Consider the following 25,126-nt stretch of genomic DNA (forward strand, 5'->3'; position numbering starts at 1 on the left):
GCAACCGAGTACAAAGATCATAACTAGAAGAGATAATTGTTTGCTTTACTTCTTTAGTTACTGTTCTATGTTTTAAGAAACTTAAAGTTTAAGAACTTATTTCAAAATAGCAATATTCTATATACATATATAATGTTTACTGATAATCTGACATATTTCGTTAACATTCACTTACTAATTAAAAAGTTATAGCATGAAAACTATAACAAGCACAAAATGGTTACAAGGTCGGTCCCAGGGACTGAGCCCATGCTGAAAGAGTTAAGGCATCTTTTTATATTCATAAAGCACAATCACTTGTCATGCTATAATAAAGATTTGACCAACAAAGGAGATCCTTATGATACATTTTACAGTAGAATAAAAACAATAATCTGATAAACAGTAACTAATACAGCTTTTCCCTCTCTACACAGTCAGTGTATAGATATTCAAATATGTGGCACTCAAATATGCAGAAATCAAAGAGATATGGAAACTGTAAAGTTAATTGTCAGGTTTTGATTATCACATGGTTTACAAATGGTACAATATGAAATGATTTATCATTCCTAATCCTTATGACACAAATATATGAGAAATATGAGGCATTCCATATTATAGTAAGTTAATAGAACAAATAAAATAAAGAAAATACAGGAATAGGAGTGGAAGACTTAGTATTTGTTAGCTCTAGAAATTTTGTTTTGCCTATCATCGTGACAATTACAGTTAGGGATTTATATTAAAATTCATGCAGTATACTCTATTCATTGATTAATGTTACTTTCATCGACAGTATTGGTTGGAATATTTAATATATCTAGTTTATTATATTTATTTTCTTGTTATTATACTTTAATTATAGAAATTGTTTTGCATTCTTAGATTAGTATATAGTTTTATTACTAATCTAAAATTCCTAAGCTGGCTAACCTTATGGAGTATTATTGGGTTTATGGCTTAAAATATTGTTAACAGCAAGGAAAATCAGCTGATGAAACAATGCATTCTAACCTTTGTAGTGAGAATGTAACAAAAGTATATTTAATCAGCTTTACTCATTAACAGGTTACTTTTTAATTTTGATCTAAGTAGGTAGTGAGAAGTTAATATGATTCTATAAAATATATATATATATATATATACTTAATTGAAAAAAAAACATATCACCATAAAATAAAAAAGTAACACAAAAGATGTATTCTAAATGTATGTATGCCACCTATGACCAGTCTTACATCACAACAGATGCTATTTCACAGGAACAGAAATTTTCTAATCTGCAATCTATACAGTTTCAATTAAACTAAAAGTACTTTTTAGTCACAACCAGGATTTGGAAATCCTATACCTGTAATGACAATAAGGGGTAAATGAACTTGTAAGTAAATGTTAACCTGAAAACAAATTAAAATTTAGTTCTTGCATTGTGAGTCTTGGTGGATATTTAATATTGTTATATTATTATCAAGGTTTGTTTTAACAGTAGAGCTCAAATAACAAGCGGCACAGCGGTATGTCTGTGGACTTACAACACTAGAAACAGATTTCGATACCCATGGTGGGCAGAGCACAGATAGTCCTTTGTGTACTTTGTGCTTAACTACAAACAAACAAACAAATCAAATAAAAAACTTCAATATAGAAAATGCACGAATGTGCTTCTACAGGTCTGAAATGTACCTGTATCAATTATACCAGGTGAAGAAATACAGCTTTCTTCTGTAATCGTAGACGTGATCAAAATAGGTGAACTAGTTAGTGGTAAAGATAAACTCCGATCAGTGCAAGGTAACTGTGGTGTTTTGTAAGTTTCCTTATTACACATTGTTGATTTAGACATAATCTCAGCTGAAGTCATTATTGGGACATTGGAACAACCATCTGTAGAAGACTGTTTTGTCAAGGCATCATATTGATTAGAAGATTTGCCAGTTGATAAAGGACTCAGGACAGGTAATGACAGAGATGAGTAAAGTGTTAAACCAGGGCTGGTACTTATTGGTGATGATTCATTCAGAGTTGGGCTAGTAGAGAAGTTAAAATTTGTGGCTTTGGAATGATTTTCCACAACAGAATGCTGTTCAGGGCTGAACCTGTAAAACAGAAAAAGCTATCACTATCAATATGTTTATCCATGATCTAGTATGAAGAAGTGGAAGAAAATAACAGAACCTCTAAACAAAATAAAATAATGAGACAGGTGAAAGTTATTGTAGGAGAGATACTCACTCTGGTGTGCTATCGTGGGAATGTCTAGCTTGTTCTAAGTGTTCTATTTGATCTGCTAGCTCAATGTGGCCCTTTTGTTTGGCCACAGTTAAAGGGTCACTACCACTACTGTCCTGAATCTTGAGTGCTAGTGAATTCCATTGGTACAACAATAATGCAACTTCTTTGTGACCCTTAGCACAGGCCCACAACTATGTGGAAAAATAAAATGAAAAACATTACTATTATTATACTATATTGTAAACTTTATACCTAAATTAACTATACTGTTATCATTTTGCAGACATTAAAGCACAAATCTACATTCATGAATTAAGTTCACTCAAAGGACATAATGGAATTTTTAATTGCTTATTAATAATGGAAATACATTTGGTTTTGATATTAGACTGACTTTCACTTAAAATGCTAGAAGGCAGTGAAGGAACACTACAAAGCAAATATAAGTCCTTCACAGCAGCACATACATTATTTTATTTAATAACATGGCTAAATTTATAAGATAAATAATCAAGGTGTGTCTGTGAGTGCACCTCTGTTAAATACTTTAAGCTAGATTTTGATCACATTTGTTTTAGATTAAAAAATGCCACAACCAAACTTTCTCTAGAAGCAATGGGTTTGCATCTACAAAATGTTTTAAAGGAAGTTTGTTTTTTACTACTAATTTCAACTTCTGGTGAAATTAAATAAAAGTACTTCCTCAAGATGTATATGTATAAACTATATTTTCATTCTTAATATTGAATATATTTGACGAGGGAACCCAAGTATTTCTCTAAACTTCTAAAAAATTTCAGCTTCTCTCAAGTAACTGAGAAAGAAATTCTAAACCAAGATATTTCACTTCTTTAGCAAAGCTTTCTCAGTTGATAAAAGAGAAAGAGAACACAACTTACATTGACTTCTGAGTTGTTTAAACAGAAGTTGCTTGTGATAGAGGCTATTCAATAAAGGTAAAGGGGACACCCTTTATAAATATTTATAAAAAACTACAAGTCTTCAATGTAATTTTAATGTTTCCACAAATACCAGCCTATGAAACCATTAATACAGTGATAAAAAGCTAAATCAAAACCAAAAAACACATCTTAATTCAACAGAATGAAAAACATTGATTTTTCAGTAATCAACTATTTGGAAAATTTTACATAACAAATCTGAATTAGAGTGGGAAACCTTCTATCACCCAAACTAGCAAATTTATTTAAGATTTCTATAGAAACAAAAGTTATATAAACAGCCTTATTCCCATCATGCAGATATATGTATGATATATAATGTAGTCTTGATAATCAAGATGAACAAAACTACTTCTTTAAAACACATTAATTGTTTCCATCCTAACACAAAGTTTACAACTGAAGAAAAAAAAAGATGAAAGAAACAACAAACTTCCTCAATTTAAATATTTCACAACTTCACATTGATTATAAACACACAATAGAAAATGCATCAACTGGCAATCAACACATGACACCAAAAAAAAAGTAGTTATATTCAAAGGCTTAACAACAGTATTTTCTGACTTTATTCACTCAGACAAATAGGAGAAGAAATAAATTATGTTTCAACTTGCTTTAAAAGTTTAATAGTTTACCAGATTGATCAATCACTAAAAGAAGAAAACCATAAAATAACATTCACCAACAACAAACAAAATGTAGAAGATAATAAAGAAATAAAAAATAACCAAATGATAAAAATTATCCCATATGTAGGAAACAGAGGAATACATCTTATAATAACATGGAAGAAACTCTCACAAATCACAACATAGACAATGAAACAAAAATCATACAAAAACTTGAACTAAAATTAAATGATTTACTAAACATACCCTACAACAATGAAGAGTACACCGATGATTTTATCTATCAAATTAATTGAGAAAATTAGCAGTTGGTATATATTGATGAAACTAGTACAAATCTAAAAAGATATAATTAATATTTAAAAGGACTATCACATGTAAATGAACACACAAAAAAACTTACCCATAAAATAAGTTATGACAAAAAATATCGTGTAGAGAACTGAACAAGCACAAAAGAAAAATTAAGGAAGCATTACTTAAAACAATACAAAATCCTAACATAAATATTTAAAAAGGATGGTCCCCTTTATATATATTAAACATCCTCTATCCCTCATGACTTCTGTTTAAACAATTCAAAAATTAATGTACATACTATTCTCTTTCTCTTTTACCAACTGAGGAAGCTTTGATTAAGAACTGAATCATCTTGATGAAGGATTTCTATTCAATTGCCTGAGAGAAGCTGAAGTTTTTCAGAAGTTTAGAGTAATAGTTGTGTTTTCTTGTCTAATATGATTTTATAACAAGTATTAATATTTCTTCCAAAAATTATTTCCCACAAACAACTGAGACACAAGAGACTTACTAGAGGTGTACATTTGTTTTTGTCTCGACTAAGAGCATCAACTTCAGACTCAAGAATAAGTGATGGGTTCTCAGTTCTCCAATGTAGTAAGGTACAGACAAGTCGACTGTAACCAAGAGCTGCTGCCAAATGAAGTAAAGTGAGATCAGACCGAGAAGTGGCTTCTAGAGCATTAGTGTCATTCCCATGGATCCAACTTCCACCAAGAAGCCGTTGACACAAAACAACTAATCTGTCTTCAAAGCTTCTTTGTTTTTCACTGCAGTCCTATACAATAGGTGTAAGTTCATCATGAAATGAAATAAAATTACTTGACATTGTATAACAACAATTACACCTTAAATACCTGATAAATCATATGGAGTAAGTTAAATAGAAAGCATGTGCTAGACAAATATATTCTGTACGCACCGATAAAAGACTGAAATATCTGACAAATATTAGTAAATGCACAACAATATTTAGAATATTTCTACTTAAAATATGAGTTCAAATTTCTTTAATACAATTTGTAATCTTAAAAACTAGGAAATAACACGAGTTTGTTAGCTAAGTTGGGAAAGCTAGTTGCAATATTACCATAACGATATGCTTATAAAACAGGGATGAACTGATCAATTAGTTTATTAGCCATAAAATCAACTGATTATACTCAGCTGATTACTAAAAAATATACATAAGCTTTCCAATGAATGAAATTTGAATGAGAACTGATTAACAAAAAATAATTTGCATGCTATTTTAGTTTCTGGCTTTTGTTTTACACATCAAACCCCTGCATAATGAATAGTAACATATCATTGTTATATAACTGCACATTATATGACTCAGTTTCAAAATGATAGTAAGGATTAGTATAGATCTGCTAAAGGTAAGGTAGATACAGTATATTGCTATAAAGGTTTATTTCCATTCAAGGAAGCTCCTTCCTGTAACAGTGTTGAATAAACTCATTATTGATTTTCTTTTGTAATTATTCTATCTATTCTTTATGTCAAATCACTAATCTGATAGCCTTATGTTTGGGCATTGTTTACAGTAACCCCATCAATAGTAACAGAGCAAATATTTAGATTTCTGCCCTGTTACTCACTATGCTATTTTGTTTTTTTCAATTTACTAAGGCACTAACATATCCCTTTTATATGAAAAACAAAATATCCCAAAATTAATTAAATAAAATAAAAACGTTTTCATCAAATCTTTATACAATTACAAAGAATTCTGGCATGTTCCTGAATAAAATTTCAACTTTAAAATAAATAAATTCAGAAATTAAATTTTCCAGACCTAGAAGTCACCAAGATTATGAAGATGGTGTGCATCAAGTCAGACATACACAACATAAATTATGTTGCACCTTCGCTTATAACTATTTATAAATGGATTAGAAAACTGCAGGAAAAATTTAAAAATAATTGGCTTAATACTAGCAACCAATTATTCATATTGGCACATCTTTAGGGCAAACAATCTGGAATAAAATGCTATCAAAGAGCTCAGAACCAGAGAGCTCTATGCATATACAAAACCTTGATTCTTAAAAAGAGGAATGTACTTTACTTCTACTTAAATCTATCAGTTTAAGTTAAAAGATTTTTTGTTAAAGTTTCTCTTTCAATGTTCATTCAATAACTGATTAAATAAATTTACGAACTCAATATACTTACAAAGTTGTGATGTTATGAGATATCTTAAAACTTTACGGTCTATGCTGCATAACTTAAATTACTTTTTACTAGTATATTTTTGACTTTCCATTTTGTGATATATATAACACTTTTACAAGATTAAACTACAAGTTTCTTTTTCCCACTATGAAACATACCTTTTCATCAAAAAATGAATGTAATGTAAATCTTAAGATGCACTTAAAACAGTTATTTTACACTTTAATTACAAAACAAAGCATTTTATATTATCTAATATTACATTTTCTAAAACACAATAAAAAGCTTCCACATTATTTGCTTATTTCTCAAATTACCTCTTGAAACATGTCTTAAAAAAACTGCATACAAGCATATGATATCATTTATACTTGTGTAAATTACATAGAACTGTAACATCCCAACATAAAACCTACAACTATCTGTTAAACAATATGATCTTACAATTACACTAACTACTATATTACTGTAAAGCTATTAGAGCTCTGGCATGTTAATGCCACAATTATTTTGAAATAATATTCAAAAGACAAATTAACTCTTATAACACTCTTTAAAAGTTTCAATAAAATAACAGAAACAGTACAAGACTGACTGAAGAATTTCCTCCAATGGATGATAGAGGTGCCTGATCTCATGCGACAACATCTGGAACAGAATTCGGGAAGAAATAGACCAATCAAATCAGTTGACAAACCCAACTTGAGAGGGTAGAAGAAAAAAGTCGTGTACAGATGAATGGTGCCAGGGAATGAAAAGGTGGGAACAGGAACAACTAAAGGAGGCTGTGCATGCAATGTAACAACAAAGAGCATGTACTGGACATAGAACTCTATCCAGATTAGACTGGGAAAAAGGTGGGAAATGAAATTGGTAAGAAGGAAGAATGTCTCTCACGAGCCACCGAAGTTTTGGGTAGGAAAAATTGATCCAGGATAAAGGAGAACATATATGGAATGGAAAAAAGTACAAGAAACGTTGATGGCAAACATCTCAGACCAATGACACCCACAGACTAAAAGGAGTAGGAATAAATCTGAATGGACAGGTGAAACATGGACTAAGAGGGCAAAGTTCAAATGGAGACAGTGGAAGGCAATGAAGAACAATATTGACATTACAGTCTGGAAGAACAACATGAAAAGGAGATCTATGAAACTGGAAAGAACACAAAAGGTACTGGTTGGTCCAGTCCTGATGAAGAACATCCACTGCCAGGACCTGAGGATGAGGAACCAGAGACTAAAAAAGAGGTAACTTAGTGTTGAATTAAAGTGGAAAAAGCATCCAGATGAGGAGTACTCCACTGATTGCATAGCCACCTGTAAACCTGAGGATCGAGAGATCACTTTGTGGGATAAACCTGGTCGGGTTTTGAAAAATGATCTGCCACAAGGTTAAAAGCACCCTGAACATGTGGGTCCAATAAAGGAGTTTTAATGTTTGACCACAAAGGAAACAGGAACAAGTTCCCCCTTAGTGATTGATATAGGCCACAATGATGGAATTGTTGGAATGTAGCATGACATGTCGGTTCAGTACCAGAGGAAGAAAATGAACCAAAGCATGTTGTATTGCCAGAAGCTCCTAGATGTTGATATGGTCAGACATTTTGATCTGAGACCATTGTCGAGAGGCCTCCTGATGATGTACCCATGCTCCTCAACCTTGGAGAGAAGCATCTGTGAGCAGATGCAAACCTTGACAAGGTGGAGGATGCAGTACTCCCATCGTTGTGTTGTCCTTGTTTAACCACCAATGCAGAAACAGAGGGACCAGGAAGTGCATGGAGAACTGAAAACTCCATTGAATGGAGAAAGTTGGGCCCAAATGGGGTGGGTGTTGAAAAATACACTCAAGTGGACAAGGTATTGGGTAGGTAAAAGGAAAGATTTCTCCAACTAACATGAGCTGCATCTAATAGCAGCAGATGTGTGTGTTGAGAATATTCCAGTATGGAATGAACTAAGAGGAGACACTCAACCATGTAGTGGTGTAAATGCAACCCTCAAGCAAGCATAAGTTGAGCAAAGGCCTTGATTAATTGAAAAAATACACAAGGAGCTGAATCAAGCCTGAAAGGCTAGGCATGAAACTGATACACAACCCTGTAGTGGTCAAACCTAAGATAGTTTCTGAACTGATGAGAAATTAGAATATGGAGATAGGCATTTGAGACGTCTACCATGGTCATCCACATTCCTGGAGAAAAATCCCACCTGAGTGTGATAAAGGACTCCATGGTAAATTGGGGAAGATCCAGAAATAGGTTGAGGTAGGACAGAAGGACCAAAGGATGTCAATCCTCTGATTTGTTTTGGGGACAACAAAAAGCTTGGAGTAAAAACTTGGAGAAGGCTGGCTGATAGGTTCAATAGATCTCTGTGACAGAAGGGTCTACACAGCCTTAGATAGATGCAGACTGATAGCGGGGTCCCAAGTTAATGGGAAGAAAATCAGTACAGGAGTCAACAGTGGTGGGGAAAGGAAACATACGAAAAGTCCTTCTGATGAAACTTGGATCACCGAAGAATCAGCAGTGAATAACCATCACAGGGGAACAAAATCGGCTAAAAGTGCCCCCACTGGACAGAAAAAGACCTGATAGTAACTGGAACTGCTGGCAATGATGAACCGGACACCGAGATGCATGGCAAAATTTTGAACTCTAAGTGATAGGAGCTAATAAGGAAATGGTGGTTGCAGGACAAAAAACAATTATGAGAGAGGTCACGGGATCAGAATGAGGCAAACAAGCAACCGAAGACTGAAGGGTTGAAAGTGGTCTCATGGATTCCAAAGATTCAGGAAAATCTCAAAAACAGACCGATGGAGAAATAGAGCCATCTGTCAATCACGAAGATAAGTAGAAGGTAGATGAACCTGTGATAAGACAGCATCATTCCCAATAAGATCCCAACAGCAACAAAACTATGTGTGAAGGGATAGGACCAAACAGGACAATCATGCCAACATGGCGATAAGGTGGGAAAGAGTATCCCCCCAAAACCCCTCAGGGGATCAGTGGAGTGCTTCAGAAAGGAGGTGTATGCTGGAAAAGTACTGTAGGGGAGATGTAAGGGTAAGACAAAAGCAGGAAACTCAGTGTGGGAGAAATGAACAGGATTTTCAGGTGTAGTTCCCCACATTGGCAAAAGTGACTCCAACTCCTGGGAATTGAGAAAGGCTTGATAAGCCAAAACATAATGATCATAAGCTCATGAAGAATGAGGCATGATAACACCAGCCCTTAACTAAGAAATAAAATGCTTAGCATGAATTCTAATGTCAGAGAAAGGAAGGAAAACCAGGCCAGGTACTCTAAAAATGGGATAGTACATCTAAAAAGGCAGAGTTAGGCCTAGCAGATTCCATAGGAGAGGCATGGGAGGCATGGCCTAGTTAGGAGGAGGAAAGAGGTTGTCAAATTCCAACAAGTTCAGATGATGCAGGAGGAACCCGAACATTTTCGGGAGAAGAAGGATGACTCATATAATGATCAATCTTCTGATGAATGATTGACAAAAAATTGTCAGTCGAGATCCCCAGATCTGAAACCTGTGCAATGGCACTTGAAGTAGTGGTAAAAATATCATAAGTTGTAAGACACACTTCAGAATTCATCATAAATTATGAAGTTGATAACGAGAAAAAAAATCAATAAACAATGGTAAGTTATTGTGGCAAACTACCACAGAAAACTAACTAATAAATGAAGTAAATAACTACTTTCTAAAAAAAATTAAATGAACATGTGAAAAGAGCACAACTGGAAAAACATCTGCACTCGATCAATCGAATAGAGGGAGTCACATAAATCAGGAGAGTGTGTCGCACTCCTATTGGTGGAGGGTTGTCACATGATGATTTACTTGTGAGACGCAGTTGAACAATGTTTATTGTGGGGTACATGGGAGTACAAGACTTGTGGCATGCTAAAACATTTCTTCATATAGAGGGCAGCACTGAAGAATGAATAGCTATCCATGTGAGCGGAGGTAACGTATCGTATTGGAAAAGTTGGCCCCATTTTTATATCCATGTTCCAGTTGCAATAATAAAACAGGAGGGGCAGTTACAAGTTTTCAAAATTTGTTATTGTTTAACTTACCCACTTTTACATTATATTTGTATGTAACATGGCTCTTTGTTTTCAACATACCATCTCTGTACAGCTAAGCCATTTATTCTAACTTGTCTGTTTTTGTACATGTAAAATGTTTTGATCAGATCAGTTTTATGATAAACTACAAAATCCTTACAGATTTAAAGTTTATTTCATGTGAAAGTAGAGGCTGAACAAAAAATATTAGATAATTAGTTAATTCATTGACTAATCATTAAACTCATTTTCTTGCTAAGTCATCCTAAATGGCCTACTCAATACAAAAGTTAAACACATATTAAATTCTCCAAAATAATAATGCAAATCCATTGCTATAATTACAAACAGTTCTTTCTTAAAGATAGTTATAATTTTCAGTTAGGTTTTCTAAAATCTACACCTGCAGATTGTTAAAAATATAGAATAGGTTAAATTACCGCTTGAGTGATAATTCCAACAGGATAAACTGATAACTCATGTGGTTGAAATGACATTCTTGTCTCCATCATTTCCAACCGTTCCAATAAGGAAAACTTTAACACGCTTTCTAAACAGACAACAAGAAAAAAGTATTATATATAGCTTTTACAAAGTATGCTGAACATTATACATTCAATAATGTAATTAAAATCACTGTGCAGAATCTAAATAAGAAAAATCAGAGTAATTAATTTCTCATAATTTTATATTTATATTTCTCCAATAAAACTTTCAAGGAAGTTTCGTAGTTAACATAAAAATAAATAAAAATAATTTTCCAATGAAAAGCAACTAAGATTAGAAATTTACTGATAGCATTGAGTTTAATACAATAAGACTTTTTCTGATTATCACAATTAAATAATTATTTAACCTTGAATTAACCTTTCAATCACATGCTGAATGCATACATGTTTGTTTTCATTGAAGTTACTAATTAAAATAGTACACTGAAAATAGATTCCTTAGGTTAGTTTAAGCACAAAAGTGCACAATGGGATACCTGCACTATGCTTACTGCAGGGATCAATCCACAAATTTTAGTATTATATGTCCTCAAAATTGCCACTAAGCCACCATAGGGGGGATTCTCTAGTTAAAGTATAAAACAAGTTAATACATAAATAGCTTGACCTCAGAGTGACCTTTAAAAAATGAATGCATCAAAAGAAGCATTAAGGATTCATTAGTAATTTAAATATTTCATGAGCTATGTTAAGTACTGCTCCTAACATATAATTACACTTATTTATTAGAATCTGTTTCAATATCTAAAGAAGCTAAAAAACTATTTAATTAAACATTATTTCTGTATTAACACTGAATAAAAGGCCATGAACATGGATAGAGGAATGTTCAAGTGCTGTTACGAATGGAAGAGATATATATATAATCATAACCAAAAGCAGGAAGCTATCTATCTCATAATTAGGCATAATCAGACACCATACGTCCACATATTTAATGGTAATGAGATCATAGCAGTTTTAAAGCAAAAATTACAAAGGTAGGAAAATACTTGCCATCTACAAAAAACCAGTCCTGTTCATTGATGACATACATCATACTTCTCTTATGATATTCAAATGTCACCGAGTTGGAAACTACAAACCCTTGACAGGCTACTTGTAAAGTCACTAATCCAGCTTCATGAGCTAGATAAGAGGTAATTATTCAATGTAATAATATTAATTAATGCACACATATTAGCTTATTTAATATGAACATCATGCATTTTTATAAAAAAACTTTTTTTAAATAGCTTTATTTTTTAAATGAAAAACAAACTGCATTTTGAAGAGGTCTTGTCACTAAAATATTGACCAATCTATAGGTGTAGTGAAGAATGTTAAAGAGTGAAATTCTTCTAACTGATATTACTTCTTGATTAATATTGGAAACTTTAATGTTAAGTACACAACACAATCTGATCTAAAGTTAAGATACTGAATGTTCTGAATTAGTGAAAATTCTAAACAATTAAATAAAACATATATACACTTTTATATTCATAAACAAACTGTTTAACCCATGTTTCATTAGCACAACTAGTTTAAGAACTAATGAAATGAGATTTTTAATTTGAAACAATCTCTAGAAAATGGAGCTGATAAGATTGAGTTATACGTATCTTATTACCAGGGCAAAAGCAGCGTAGTACACCATTCTGTACCAATGTTGTGGGGACACTGACTCCATCAAACAAAGCTGTATACACAGAACTAGCTGAATCCCATGGTCCTGTGATCAACACCTTCACTCCACCCTTTTGGAAATAAACAATGCATAATAAAAAATATTTATATATTTCATAAGATGCTTTCTTTCTTTTTTTTTGCTATAATGTAAGTAATGGATAACAAATAAAGACAAATTATTGGTGACTAATAATACTACAATAAAGGCATTTAATTTACAAACACCCACAATAAACATCTAATAAAGTGCTACAGCAGAAAAGGTGTTGAACATATTCCAAGAACTCTTAAAAGCAATTATTCAACTTCAAGTTATTTTAAATGCTCTTTTAGTTTTATAATGCTTCCACTACTATTAACACCAGGAAGGAATATAACTCTTGTAATGGAGTGAGCTAACAACAGTAGCAAGAAAAAACTAACTTATTTGACAACTAAGAAGCTCTAAAAATGTTAAGAAGCAGTCAAAAGGAAAACACTATTGCGCAAGTGAAGTAGCACATATAACACTGCTTTTATTCAAATGTACAATAGTTTGATTTGCATTGGTACTGAAACCTTGATCTAATATTGGATATATTTGGCTTTTAATGATCATTTCACAAAGATAGCCATTTTCTACTTTGTTATGATATTCTGGCAAGGATATTATTCAGCCATACTTTCAACGGTAAACTAAGTAAGTACTATGTCCTTTCTCTAAGGAATGTTTGGTAACCTTCACAAATGCTATGAGATTTTTTAAGAATGTTACAATAAACCAAACAAGAGCTATATCTAAGGATGCTACAGTAACCTACACAAGTGCAATTTTATCTCTATAAAGAGCTTGAGTTGTACTGCAAATTTAGCTAAAACCCAAGATCAGTAAATGACCATAAGCTAGGAAACCCACATGCAGTTTGCAAGATTTTACAATCCGTAAACAATGCAATTTATTATGCACTTACTTCTGTATAAGACCAATGAGGACAATAATCAGTGATGTGCTGTGATGTGTGTTGGTAATCTTGAGAACCATGGTGATGACTTTTAGATACAGAAACTGCAAGAAGATTTGTACCAGAAGAGGTGCTACTATGTCCACATAAACCACTACTGGACACCAGGTCAGAATGAAGGTCATCTAGGTTTGGTAAGTCAGTAAGCATGTCAAACGTATCAAGATTAAAGACCTCATCATCAGGGGTTGAAAGATCATTATCAATAAAGTCCATGGGATTTAAGTCCACTACCATGTCTGATTGGTTAATAGGTTCAGTTTTAATTAAAACTGGAGAGGAATCTGCACTGATTAATGGTGGAGAACTGGAAAGTAGATTTGAAGATGATTCTTTTTGAAGATCTTGTAGCAGAGTTAGGCTTCCTTCAGGATCAAGGGTAAAATCATGAATAGCCCGACTTAGATTTGGGTCTTTCTGAATAGAAACATTTGATCCAAAGTCCATCTCTTCACTCTTTAAGGAGTTGTCCAATTTGACAGAATTATGTTTCATACCTAAGTTTATGTGTTTAGGAGTTGATGTTGATGAAGAGTCTGAGGTTTCCATGGAGTTTGAGTTCTGAGCAGTAGCAGTTGTTGTGGTAAGAAAAGCAGTACCCGCATTCTGTCCACACAGCAGTGTCACAGGAGTCAAGGAAGTTGAGTTCAACCCCATACCTGCTGCTGCACTGTTCAAAATCAACAGACCTCCACCTCCCTGAAGCTGAGAAAGGTTTAAAATCAGAGATGTGGTAGTACTGTTGACACCTGAAGCTACAGGGAGATTGGCTTCTCGAGAAGAGCCATCCTGTACGAGAGATCTGCAAGGCATGGCCAAGATCACCCCACTTGATCGCTGAGAAGTTGTAGAACTACTAACTGTTGTTGTAGATTGAATGATATTGGTTACTGTTTTCTGACTAATTGTTTGAGAAATAGAAGTCTGAACTGATGTTGTTGAAGCTACAGTAGCAGCCACAGTACCAATGCTAGATGCAGCAGCTGCTGCTGCAGCCTGGGTCTTGGGTGAGATAATCCGATGTAAAGTATGACTACATTTTTTACTTCCTCCTGATACTGACCCTGTAGGAACAGGTGACTTGGATGGAGTTGTTGTGTCACACACACATTCATGTGTTCGGACAGCCATCTTGGCTCGCTGCTTCTCCATAAGCTGTTGGACAATGGCTTCCACAGTTTCTGCTGTTTGCTTCATTAGGAAAAGGAAGACATTATACAAAATTAAATTCCAACCAATACTCATTTGTTAGATTTTTTAAAAAGAAATACAGCTGTATGACTAACAGTGATACCTATAATTAGATGCTTTGTTTTTGAGCTGTGCTTTATTTTATATGTTAGCATAATAACTTTTTATTAGAAGAGATGACTAGTTTTCATACATACCATTTCAAATTCATGCAGTATACACACTGCTGAATGATCTTATATATCTAAAATCTAGTCCTTTTAAGAGAACAAATATTCAAGTATAAAAAAATAACACTTGATAAGTTTTGTTATGGTGTGAAGAATCAGGTTATGTAAATGAATTGTAATTATTATCAATTTTTATTTATGTCATTTATGATTCACAATTAGGATAATGACAAATAACACAATATTATTTATTTATTTTTAAACACCAGTTATTTATTATTATTATTATTTTTTATTACTTGAATTAACCTTGGTATCATTCAGAAGTACTAATGAAATTCCAAGCTAGCCTTCTTGTTCCTGAAGTAGGTCATGCAACCACAGTGTTATTAGTAATTCTATGAACTTATGAATGATATAAAGAGAAATATGTAATAATAAGTATACAGCATTTTTATATTCAAACTATTCAAACATAGAAAAACATTGCCATTGTGAAGACAAAATAACATAAGGCACAATTTACTAATCAACCACTTTACCATACTGTAAGAGCAAGTATTTATTATATAAAATTTTAATATATGGTAATATAATGACAGTGAACAATTATTTTACAGGATTAATAAAAATGAGCCTTCAGGGTAAATATATACAATGCAAGGATTTTTCACTAATTGCAACATTTTATTAGCAGCTTTAATCATAATATAGAAAATGTGATACTTACTGAAATTTCTAATTCATTATTTAAATCTGGTTCATTCTCACTATAAACTGGAAAGAATAAGAAAAAAAATATTTCACCTATAGTAATGCATAAAATCATTACTATATATTTCTGTATCCAGTCATTCAAATAAGTTAATTTTTTAACATGTTTTCAAATTAATAATAGATATAATAGTTTACATAATATAATGTACAAACATAATAAAAGTTAAACATTTCTGTTTCAAAGCAACATAGGGGTTAAAAAATTCCATATGTTATATGTTCAAGTTAGAAAACTTCTTAACTATCTGAATGCTAAATTTCCAAGTTATTAAGTTTCTATGGATGTGCATATTTCATCACAGAGCATCATAAAATTAAACTGACTACAATAAGTTCCCTTGAAGATTGTAATAACATCCTGACTAACTCTTAAGGGAATAAATATTAGTTTTTCCAAGCATATTTTATATTAGTAGTTTGGTATCAGCAAATGAAGAAAGGCTATTTACATTAAATATAACAGTAACTTTTCCATAATTTACTACCACTCTGTTTAAACAAGCCATTCGTGATAGCATGGCCCCACTGAAGTACATAATTTCAATGCGTCAGTTTCTAAAGTTATGAACTTATAAAAGTAATTCTAACTGTGCTAATTTTTCAGAAGTTATTAATTTCATGCAGAATAACAGCCTTGAATATTTCTGATGTTGCCCACAATTAAGTTTGATTTGTTTGTTTGTAATTAAGCACAAAGCTACACAATGGGCTATCTGTGCTCTGCCCACCACGGGTATCGAAACCTGGATTCTAGTGTTGTAAGTCCGCAGATATACCGCTGTGCCACTGGGGGGCATTAAGTTTGAAAATAACAATACAGAGCAGAAAGTGTAAATAACAGATATAAGCGGTGTTGCTGTAAAACTGAAATTTCTATTATATGAATATTATATTATTGGTTAGGTGTGAATAAGAAGCATATATCATATTCTATACAAGCAACATGAATGAGATGATTTGTGGAACTTGTCACTTAGGTATAGTCCTGAAATTTAATAAGTTCAAACATAAAATATTCCAAGCTAAAAAAACAAACTGATCTCATCTAGATTTTATTCATGAGAGAATAGACAGTTACAGTTTACCAAATCAATTATCAAAACAGTGATTTGGCTACACTTGTTATGAAGCAAGAGTGAATTTCAGCAGGTTCTCAGCAGTGTGCAGTACTCAAAATGATTTGGAAGGTGGTAATAAGTGCTGGGATAAAATTTACTGTGGTAAATTATTGATACTAGCAGAAACTCCACCCTACAGGCAGCAGTTTGTGCTAGTAATTACTAATTGTAGTATTCATACCTCATTGAAAAAAAAATAGAAAAAGTGAACATTTTCTAAAAAGGATTTTTTTCTGAGAAGTATTGCATGGGAAAAGTGTTCAGATTGTGCTCTTTAGTCATACGCAACACATTGCATCAAAATGATTCAATGTACAGAGCTAAAAGTTTTCATACATTTTACTGATATAAACTGTTGTGTTTTTATATATTAAAAGTGGTACTGTTTATTGAACAAATAATAGTTTTTTTAAAAAACTATAGTTCCTCAGTACTCTATTTAAAAATTAATCAATAAAGATAAAATCAAACCCTCATATATCAAACCCTTATGTACAATCCTAGTGAAAGTTGTGTTCTATTAAAAAGAAATGGTTGTTGCATGTACCAAAGTTATTTTTCTAATTGTCTGAATCTTGAATACCCAAAGTGTAAAATTGTTTATGGATTTTTGCTTGTGGTGCCATTCAATAGATGGTGCAGGAGTTTTGGTTACATAAATAGATACTGACATATACCCTATGTCCATTACACCAAAATTAAACATAGTTCTACAGAATAATTTTTACTAAGCTGTGAAATTATAAAACAGCTTCAAACCTATGGGGATGTGGGTGGGTGTAATGCACATATTGTCCTTCAGGTGTATCAAGTACTAGCATAAAAATGTTCAGAAATCCACACTTGGTGTGAAGGTTTAGTTTTAAGCATTGCAAAACTGTGCAAGGAAATGTAGCACATTTTTTACGACAATGTAATATACTAATCAAATTCTTTAAATTCATAAATTTACTTGAAACTGTACTATAACCATGTTCACTTACCTTATACTAGCAAGTAAAAGTAATCTTGTCATATTCGTACTTAAAAATTAAGTAATTTATGACAGATGACTGAGTACAGTTGCTAAAATAACTGTTATTACCACAATGATGAATTTTCAAGCCCAGATTTCAATATAAAATAGAAACAACAAACTTAGTAGATTTAAATATCAAGATGTGCAAATACTTCAAATATTGTTGCATATACATAATTGGTTATATACATCAAACAAAATAACAGACAGATTTTATTTTATTACAGCTTTATTTACAAAACTATAACTTTATATATTAAAAGTGTAACCCCAATTCTCCTACTTGTTGAATGTTGCTTGCCACAACCAGATGATGTGGAAAACTAACTGTTAAAACAGGAAACAAAAAGGAAGGTTGCCTATAAGATTGGAATCTGGCCCCATCTCTAATTTCAATGAAAGAGTCTGGATATCAATTTGTCATTATATGTTAGCTAACTGCAGTATTTATTTTAAGGTTACTCTACAGACATCTGAAAAACTTAAAGTCACACATGTATATTGCAAGACTGTACAAATAACCATATTGATACAGTGAAGTCTATCAGACAGACATTATGACATCAAAGGAGGAATTATTACAAAAACAAATAACTAATACATATTTATTTTTTTAGCTTTGATACCTTGTGTATACATTTAAATACAAGGTTGTTAACATATTTTGAACACATTAAGCAGAGTCAGAGTCACAACTACTTCAGATAGAGGAGGCATCAGTGATATGTTACATATTAGACCTTGAGATGGAGCATCAACAGTCTTGCTGTTGTTTCTTGCATGTCCAAGGTACCACAAAAGAAATGCAACATGTGCACAGCATCCCATTACTCTGATTCCAAATTTACTGAAGTCCTCGTCGTACTCGATCCAGAGGTTGTAGCTTTTGTACAATATGTGCCTGGACTGGATGTTAGGTTTAAGAATGTGAATTCACCTAGTTTGAAACTATTATAAATCTTTGACATTTTAAAATATCTACAATGAATTTGTTCAGATATTCATTGAGAAGAAGAGTACATTACTACCAGTTCGGCCATTGAACTAATTGACCTACATAAATATCATAATGTATATGGCTATAAAATGAATCTCAAAGCTTCAAGCAATAAATTAAAACAACATATACATGCAAATAATGGGTATTCACACATAATAAACAAACAAGGATTTATAAACAGGATAAAAAAAAACATATATTTTTGTGGTAGACTTTTAAATATTCAAAGCTTAATAAGATGCTTGGATTACACATACTCATGCTAGAAAATTAGCTATTTTTCCTTACTAAAAGTGAAAACACATTTTTTTAATGATTTTTTCCCTCACTGAAAACTTACAAAAAGTTACTCTTATTACTTACACATGGGTTTTAGCTGGGAAACTAGCTCCTCCTTTGTCCATTCTTTTTTATCAGCACAGTAGCTGAGACTGGGAGAAATGAGGATTTTGTTGTCATCACTATAGGGGACATTCAGATAATGAACAAGCACAATGTCAGGATTCTGAAACAAAAGAAGGATTTTGTTGTCATCACCATAGGGGATTGTTCATTATCTGAATGGCACAATGTCAGGATTCTAAAACAAAAGAAGGATTTTGCATTATATTTTATGCATTGGAAATGCCAATATTGTGCTTATCTTTATATTCAACTTCAGAGAACAGAAAATGCACTGCTAATTGACACATTTAAACTTAAAGTAATAATCAATATTTCTTATATCAAACTATTATGTATTTTGAACAATTTTACTCTGCATTCAATTCAAACATGTTAATGTTACAAAAACTCATGACAACAATCGTTTATATAACATAGCAGTATGAATAATGGTTAAATTTACAAGTTTTCTCCAACAAAATAAAAAATGACTGCAAATTACATTAAACAGATTTGAGAAAAGCAAATAAACCAAGTAGCTTCTAACAAGTTGATAAAAGATGGCTATTGTATATGTGCTGGGTAAACAATGATTTACTGCTCATTATTTTCTTAAGGAGAACATGTAATAGACATCTTATTATGCAAATATATATATACTTTATAATTTTCTAGAGCTAAATTAGAACTATTATTACAACCACAAATGCTTAGTTTCACATTTTAAAGCATTCTAGTTAAGCGTAAGATTACTTAACAGTGGAAACTGTATCATATTTGCATGATTATTAGGTTGAAATTATAGTAAGAAAATTATTCAAAATATATTCAATATAATATCTTTATGATAAAAATGTTCAGTTTAAGTTATTTTATTCTGAATATACTGTTTTAGTTTACTGTTGACTTTTATTATAAAAAAAAACAACAATGAAGTTATTTTGTTCTGAGTATACTGCTTTAGGTTATTGTTGTGTTTTATTACAAAGAAAACAATGAAGTTATCTTATACCAATGATACCTGTATATTTTTATATCAAATAGGGTGAAGACCTTTTCAAACATTTACTTGAAATAGTTTATTTTATTACTGGATACAAAAAACTGACAAATATAAACACTATAATAATCAACTCAAAGAAATTAATCTTTGCTTTTTAACAAACCTGGAGAAGCCAATAACAGCGACGATGAAAAGTTGGAAGGATTGCAGAGTGCACATAACATCCATAAATACACTGGGAAAAAAATAGTTGATCTTGAGAATAAAGATAACTAAAATAAGAAATGTTTTACTCTGAAAAAAAAAGCTTATTTAAATAGCTATGTTTTGAGTTTAAAAATATGATCTTATGAAGAATGAGATATTAAATCACAAGTTACTCAACTACAGTTATAAGCACAATATCTTTAAAATCACATCTTTACTTCATAAGAAACAAGCATAAGTATAACAACCACACATATAAGTCACATGATAAGAAAACAAAAGTGATAAATATAGTTTTGAAATAACCACATATGAAATAAGTTTGTCAAAATTAAAGTAGTTTTTATGTTAAAACTGCTAGATAGATTTTTTTACTTATGTTATGCTTAAAAAAATTAATAGTTCTACTTAGGATTCTGCTTTGGGATTTCAGTGACATAAAATGAATGATACAATTATATAGTAAACCGATGTGAGTTAAAAATATCTAGTTAATAGTGAGTTAAAGTCATCAAAAATAAACAAAATGCAGCTTGATATAACAACCTGTTTACTCAATCCATAAAATACTTACACTTATCCTTCGGATCTTTAGAAATTTTTCCTCACTAGGTTAATTTTAGCTAAAAGCTGTACAATATGTTGGATATTTGTACTGCATCTGCTACAGGGATCAAACCCCAATTTTCAGCATTATAAGCCCTGAAACTTACCATTGAGCCACCAAGGGAACAAATGTGTTTCCTGCTTTAAACAAAGAACTTTGCTGCTGAAAGATATATTAATCATAATGAACACTGCAATATAATTTTTAGTGACAGTGATTGGTAGTTTTATAGCCTTAAATGTTTAGTTGGATAAGTTAAAATAACCTGTTTCTATTTGTATTTGCAGCTGCTTCACACAAAACTTCCAGGAGATGATATCCTGAAAATTGAATTAATATGTATAGACATCACAGACTTACACATGGACCTATATATACATATATATATATATATATAAACTGGCTTTATGAAGACATTTTAACTTTTAAGAAGTATTCAAGTAGTAAATGTTTAACTCTTTGAAGTAACTGCCAAGTCAGAGTTTGTAAATTATACTACCCTTCAATTTGCTTTATCTGATAATTCTGTCCAGTAAGTAAAAAATAAAAAAAAAACATCGTCAGATGCAAAAGTTTGAGAGATATTTAATAATTTCTCCTTTTTATAATTGTTCATTATGTTATTTTCTCAAACTACAGAAACATATATGATAGTTAAATTCAAATAAATTAAATAACTTAGGGGAAAAATCCAACTCTGTTCTAAAACAAAAGTGAGTTATGAAAGTTGTAATAAACAAGATTCTAATATACTTATCTTCATCTCACTTTGGTGTAATTAATAGTTATGTTTCATTCCAAAGATATCAAATTAATACTTTTTTATATTCCTGGTGAATTTCTATCAAAACCTATTTAATAAGTGCCTGGAATTGGTAATAAAATAGGGTAATAAAAAAGTAATCATCTTGATGACTAGGCTTCTTGTGTGAAGAAATTTAAGTTTTTGTTTAATGAAAATATATTGATTGTTTTTCAATTTTGGCTCCTTCGAGAATCACCTTCTAGATTAAAATCCAAAACCTGTCTATAAATAGAAGGTTAAAAGACCATGTTTTATCATCACGTGTCTGTTTCCATGTTACTACCTACTTAATGTTTTTGTTGTAGCCAAAGATATTGGACAAACATGTGTATCAGCTGGCTGTAAAGATAATTATTTCAGTTTGCCACTTGTTAAGAGTTTATGATAGACAATCGGTTATTACATTTCTCCATCTCTAGTTTAAGTTTTAATGTCTACTATTATCTGATTTTAATCAAATAGCTGCTAAATGGTTGAATTTGTTCTCTGAAACTTAAAATTTCAAACATCTACACCCTGCAAAAACCAAGCTATCCATGAACACACCTCTGTTCCTTGAACTTTTAGTTTCATATGGTCTTCTCTTGTTGTTTTTCCATCTTTGCGTTTCTTCCAACAGTAACCATCCCTCCGATAGCGTACCCGTTTTCTACTGTATAACAACATGGAGCCACTTTTAGGCCTGTGGAGTAAGAAAAAAAATCACATGCTTCTTGTTATTAACATATGATTAAATAAAATGTCCTTTAGAGTGATAAAACAAATAGTTCAGTTTTCTATGGACTGTGATACAATTAAATGGAACAGATGTATTGTTAAAAAATATTTCACAGCTTTCTAATTAGACTGAAATTATGTATTCAACTGAAAAATCACTCATATGAAAAGATCTGTTACACTAAAACTAACTGAAATATAAAAAAAAATATGAGGTTAAAAAACACACAAAGTAAAATGTACCTTTCACAATGTTGATTTTACAAATTGAGGATAATGCTTTTAATACTTTTTTGTATATCAGTTAAATGATTTGCATAACTGAAAGTAAAGAACTATGTTATTCAAGGTAATGCTTTTCACTTTGGTAGCTTCCACTATAATGTGTGTAAATAGGAAGACTATTCTCTTCTTTTCTACTGCAAGTAAGTACACTAAAAGCTTTCAAGAAACTGTTTTGACTTCTAAGTAATCACAATATGTTATACTTGAGCAACAAAACAATAACTATTCATAACTTGAAGTTAGCTTAAGTTCTCACTTCATTTATTTTTCACTGAATGTAATCAACAGCATTTCAAAAGATTTATTTATACAGCAGAACAATCTATATGTGCCTCTCAGCTTATTCAAATGTACAGAAGTGTCTATGTGTGTATAGGCATTAGTGTTTAAACAAGAGAAGAATAAGCCCATGATAAAGAAATGAAACTACTAAGCAGATGTACATGTACATATAAGGGATAATAAAACCCTTCAGTAGCAGCATGTTTCTTACTGAATAACTATCTACATGAAATTTACATGTAATCAGACTGTTGATTATAGGAAAGTCATACTTTCTGTAAATATTAAACAAACAACTTTTATGCTAGTTATGATTTTAATACAGCTAATAAACATTACGAAGGTTCAAGTATATGTACATTATACAACCCAATAGGAGTCTTCTAGCAAAAGAGAACAGTGAAGTGTTATCCTTAATTGGTTCTTATTATCTTTATTTCTAGAAGACAGAAATCAATTATAAACTTATAAAACATTATACCTGATTTTCACCTCTTTAGACAACCAATCCTCATGTTTCTCAAAACTGATTAAAATGGCTGCAATTTCCTGCAGAAGAAAGCAATAAAAATTTGAATTATTACAAATAATTATCTATGGTAAAAATTAATACTAAACATGTTTGTGCACACAAACACACAAATTCCACTAATTAAAAGGCTAACTATCAAATCTATCCTTTAAACAGTTTCTTTTATAAACCAGGTGTTAGTTCTCCATAGTGAGGTTTTAATCTAATGTTACCACATGTTTTAATTGCATAATAATGTTATGTAATGGTAAAAAGTTACACTTAAAATGAATTAAAACAGAAGCACTGAAATAAAACTCTGAGTTATATATTACATAATTAATATCTACTACTTTCATTGCTTAAATTGTAAAATAGAAGTCCAACATATATTTAAATGCAATAAACTGTATAACATTCACACAATAAGAATACATAATGTACATAAGGTCAATGTATAACTGCACTCTTGCACCTACAACACTGCCCTTTAGTTTATCTAATACTCACCTCGTCTAACACTCAAGGTTGAGTACGAACTATATTAACTGCTGCATCCTAATAAACACATTAATTTTGTATGTCAAGCAGTCTTACTGTATAATGGTAAATAATATAAATAATGTAACTCTTGAGAACAGAACCTCAAAAATTTACAAAACATCACAAGATGTATGAATATAAAAAACAGACCAAACATCTTAAAATCACACTGTCTATATAGGTATTAACAGAGAAATTAATGATAGTTACAGTGCATGTCTATAGAGGCACTAATAGAGAATTCAATGATAGTTACAGTGCATGTTTATACAGGCATTAGTAGAGAATTCAATGATAGTTGCACTTTTTGTCTATGCAGCCATTAATAGAGAATCCAATGATTGAATTCTCTACTAATGCCTGTATAGACATGCACTGTAACTAACCGTTAGTTACAGTGCATGTCTATACAGGCATTAATAGAGAATTCAATGATAGTTGCATTGCATGTGTACACAGATCTTGATGGTAACTTCAATAAAGAAAAAGAAGTACACCGCAGACAAAATAATTTATAGTTGCTTTTACCTAAATTTCATTTCTATTATCTATATATTTTATACTCCAAAATAATTGATCCCCTCTTTACAAGAATAACTCATTGCCATTATATTGTAGTGTTTGAATTCTTATCATCAGTATATATACATATGTAACCAAATGGACAATATAGCTGGTATATGGAATTCTTCTTTATAATAGTATTTTGGCATCTGGTTTTCAAAATGCACCAAGAGTAACCTGGACTGATGTCTGTGAAAGGATTAACTATTCTATGATAAGTTTCACTTAAGATTTGTTTAAAAAAAACGTGTTAAACATATTTATATATATTAGGTTGTCAAGAAATTAATGTCGCGTTTTGGAACACTTTCATTACCCCCCCCCCCAAAAAAGTACATCACGTATAATAGTTAAGTTAAACGAACCGTCTAA

The 25,126-nt window shown here is 31.5% G+C and overlaps 1 protein-coding gene across 4 annotated transcripts in view; it reads right to left on the reverse strand.

Annotated features, from left to right (window-relative positions):
* The window catches only part of LOC106464060 (calmodulin-binding transcription activator 2-like), a 67,427-nt gene that overhangs the window by 19,879 nt on the left and 22,422 nt on the right, over positions 1-25,126 (reverse strand). For all 4 annotated transcript variants that reach the window (XM_022391722.1, XM_022391723.1, XM_013924171.2 and 1 more), the window contains exons 2-13: positions 23,618-23,685; positions 22,399-22,534; positions 20,397-20,468; positions 19,210-19,351; positions 15,664-15,710; positions 13,522-14,763; positions 12,513-12,639; positions 11,897-12,028; positions 10,832-10,941; positions 4,620-4,886; positions 2,215-2,405; positions 1,666-2,078 (exon numbers count right to left, since the gene is read on the reverse strand). In XM_022391722.1, coding sequence (XP_022247430.1) covers positions 1,666-2,078; positions 2,215-2,405; positions 4,620-4,886; positions 10,832-10,941; positions 11,897-12,028; positions 12,513-12,639; positions 13,522-14,763; positions 15,664-15,710; positions 19,210-19,351; positions 20,397-20,468; positions 22,399-22,518 — 2,863 coding nt within the window. In that variant the 5' untranslated portion in view covers positions 22,519-22,534; positions 23,618-23,685. The remainder of the gene's footprint in view (positions 1-1,665; positions 2,079-2,214; positions 2,406-4,619; positions 4,887-10,831; positions 10,942-11,896; positions 12,029-12,512; positions 12,640-13,521; positions 14,764-15,663; positions 15,711-19,209; positions 19,352-20,396; positions 20,469-22,398; positions 22,535-23,617; positions 23,686-25,126) is intronic.

Source organism: Limulus polyphemus, unplaced genomic scaffold (genome assembly GCF_000517525.1).
Source record: "Limulus polyphemus unplaced genomic scaffold, Limulus_polyphemus-2.1.2 Scaffold1551, whole genome shotgun sequence".
NCBI classification, from domain to species: domain Eukaryota; kingdom Metazoa; phylum Arthropoda; class Merostomata; order Xiphosura; family Limulidae; genus Limulus; species Limulus polyphemus.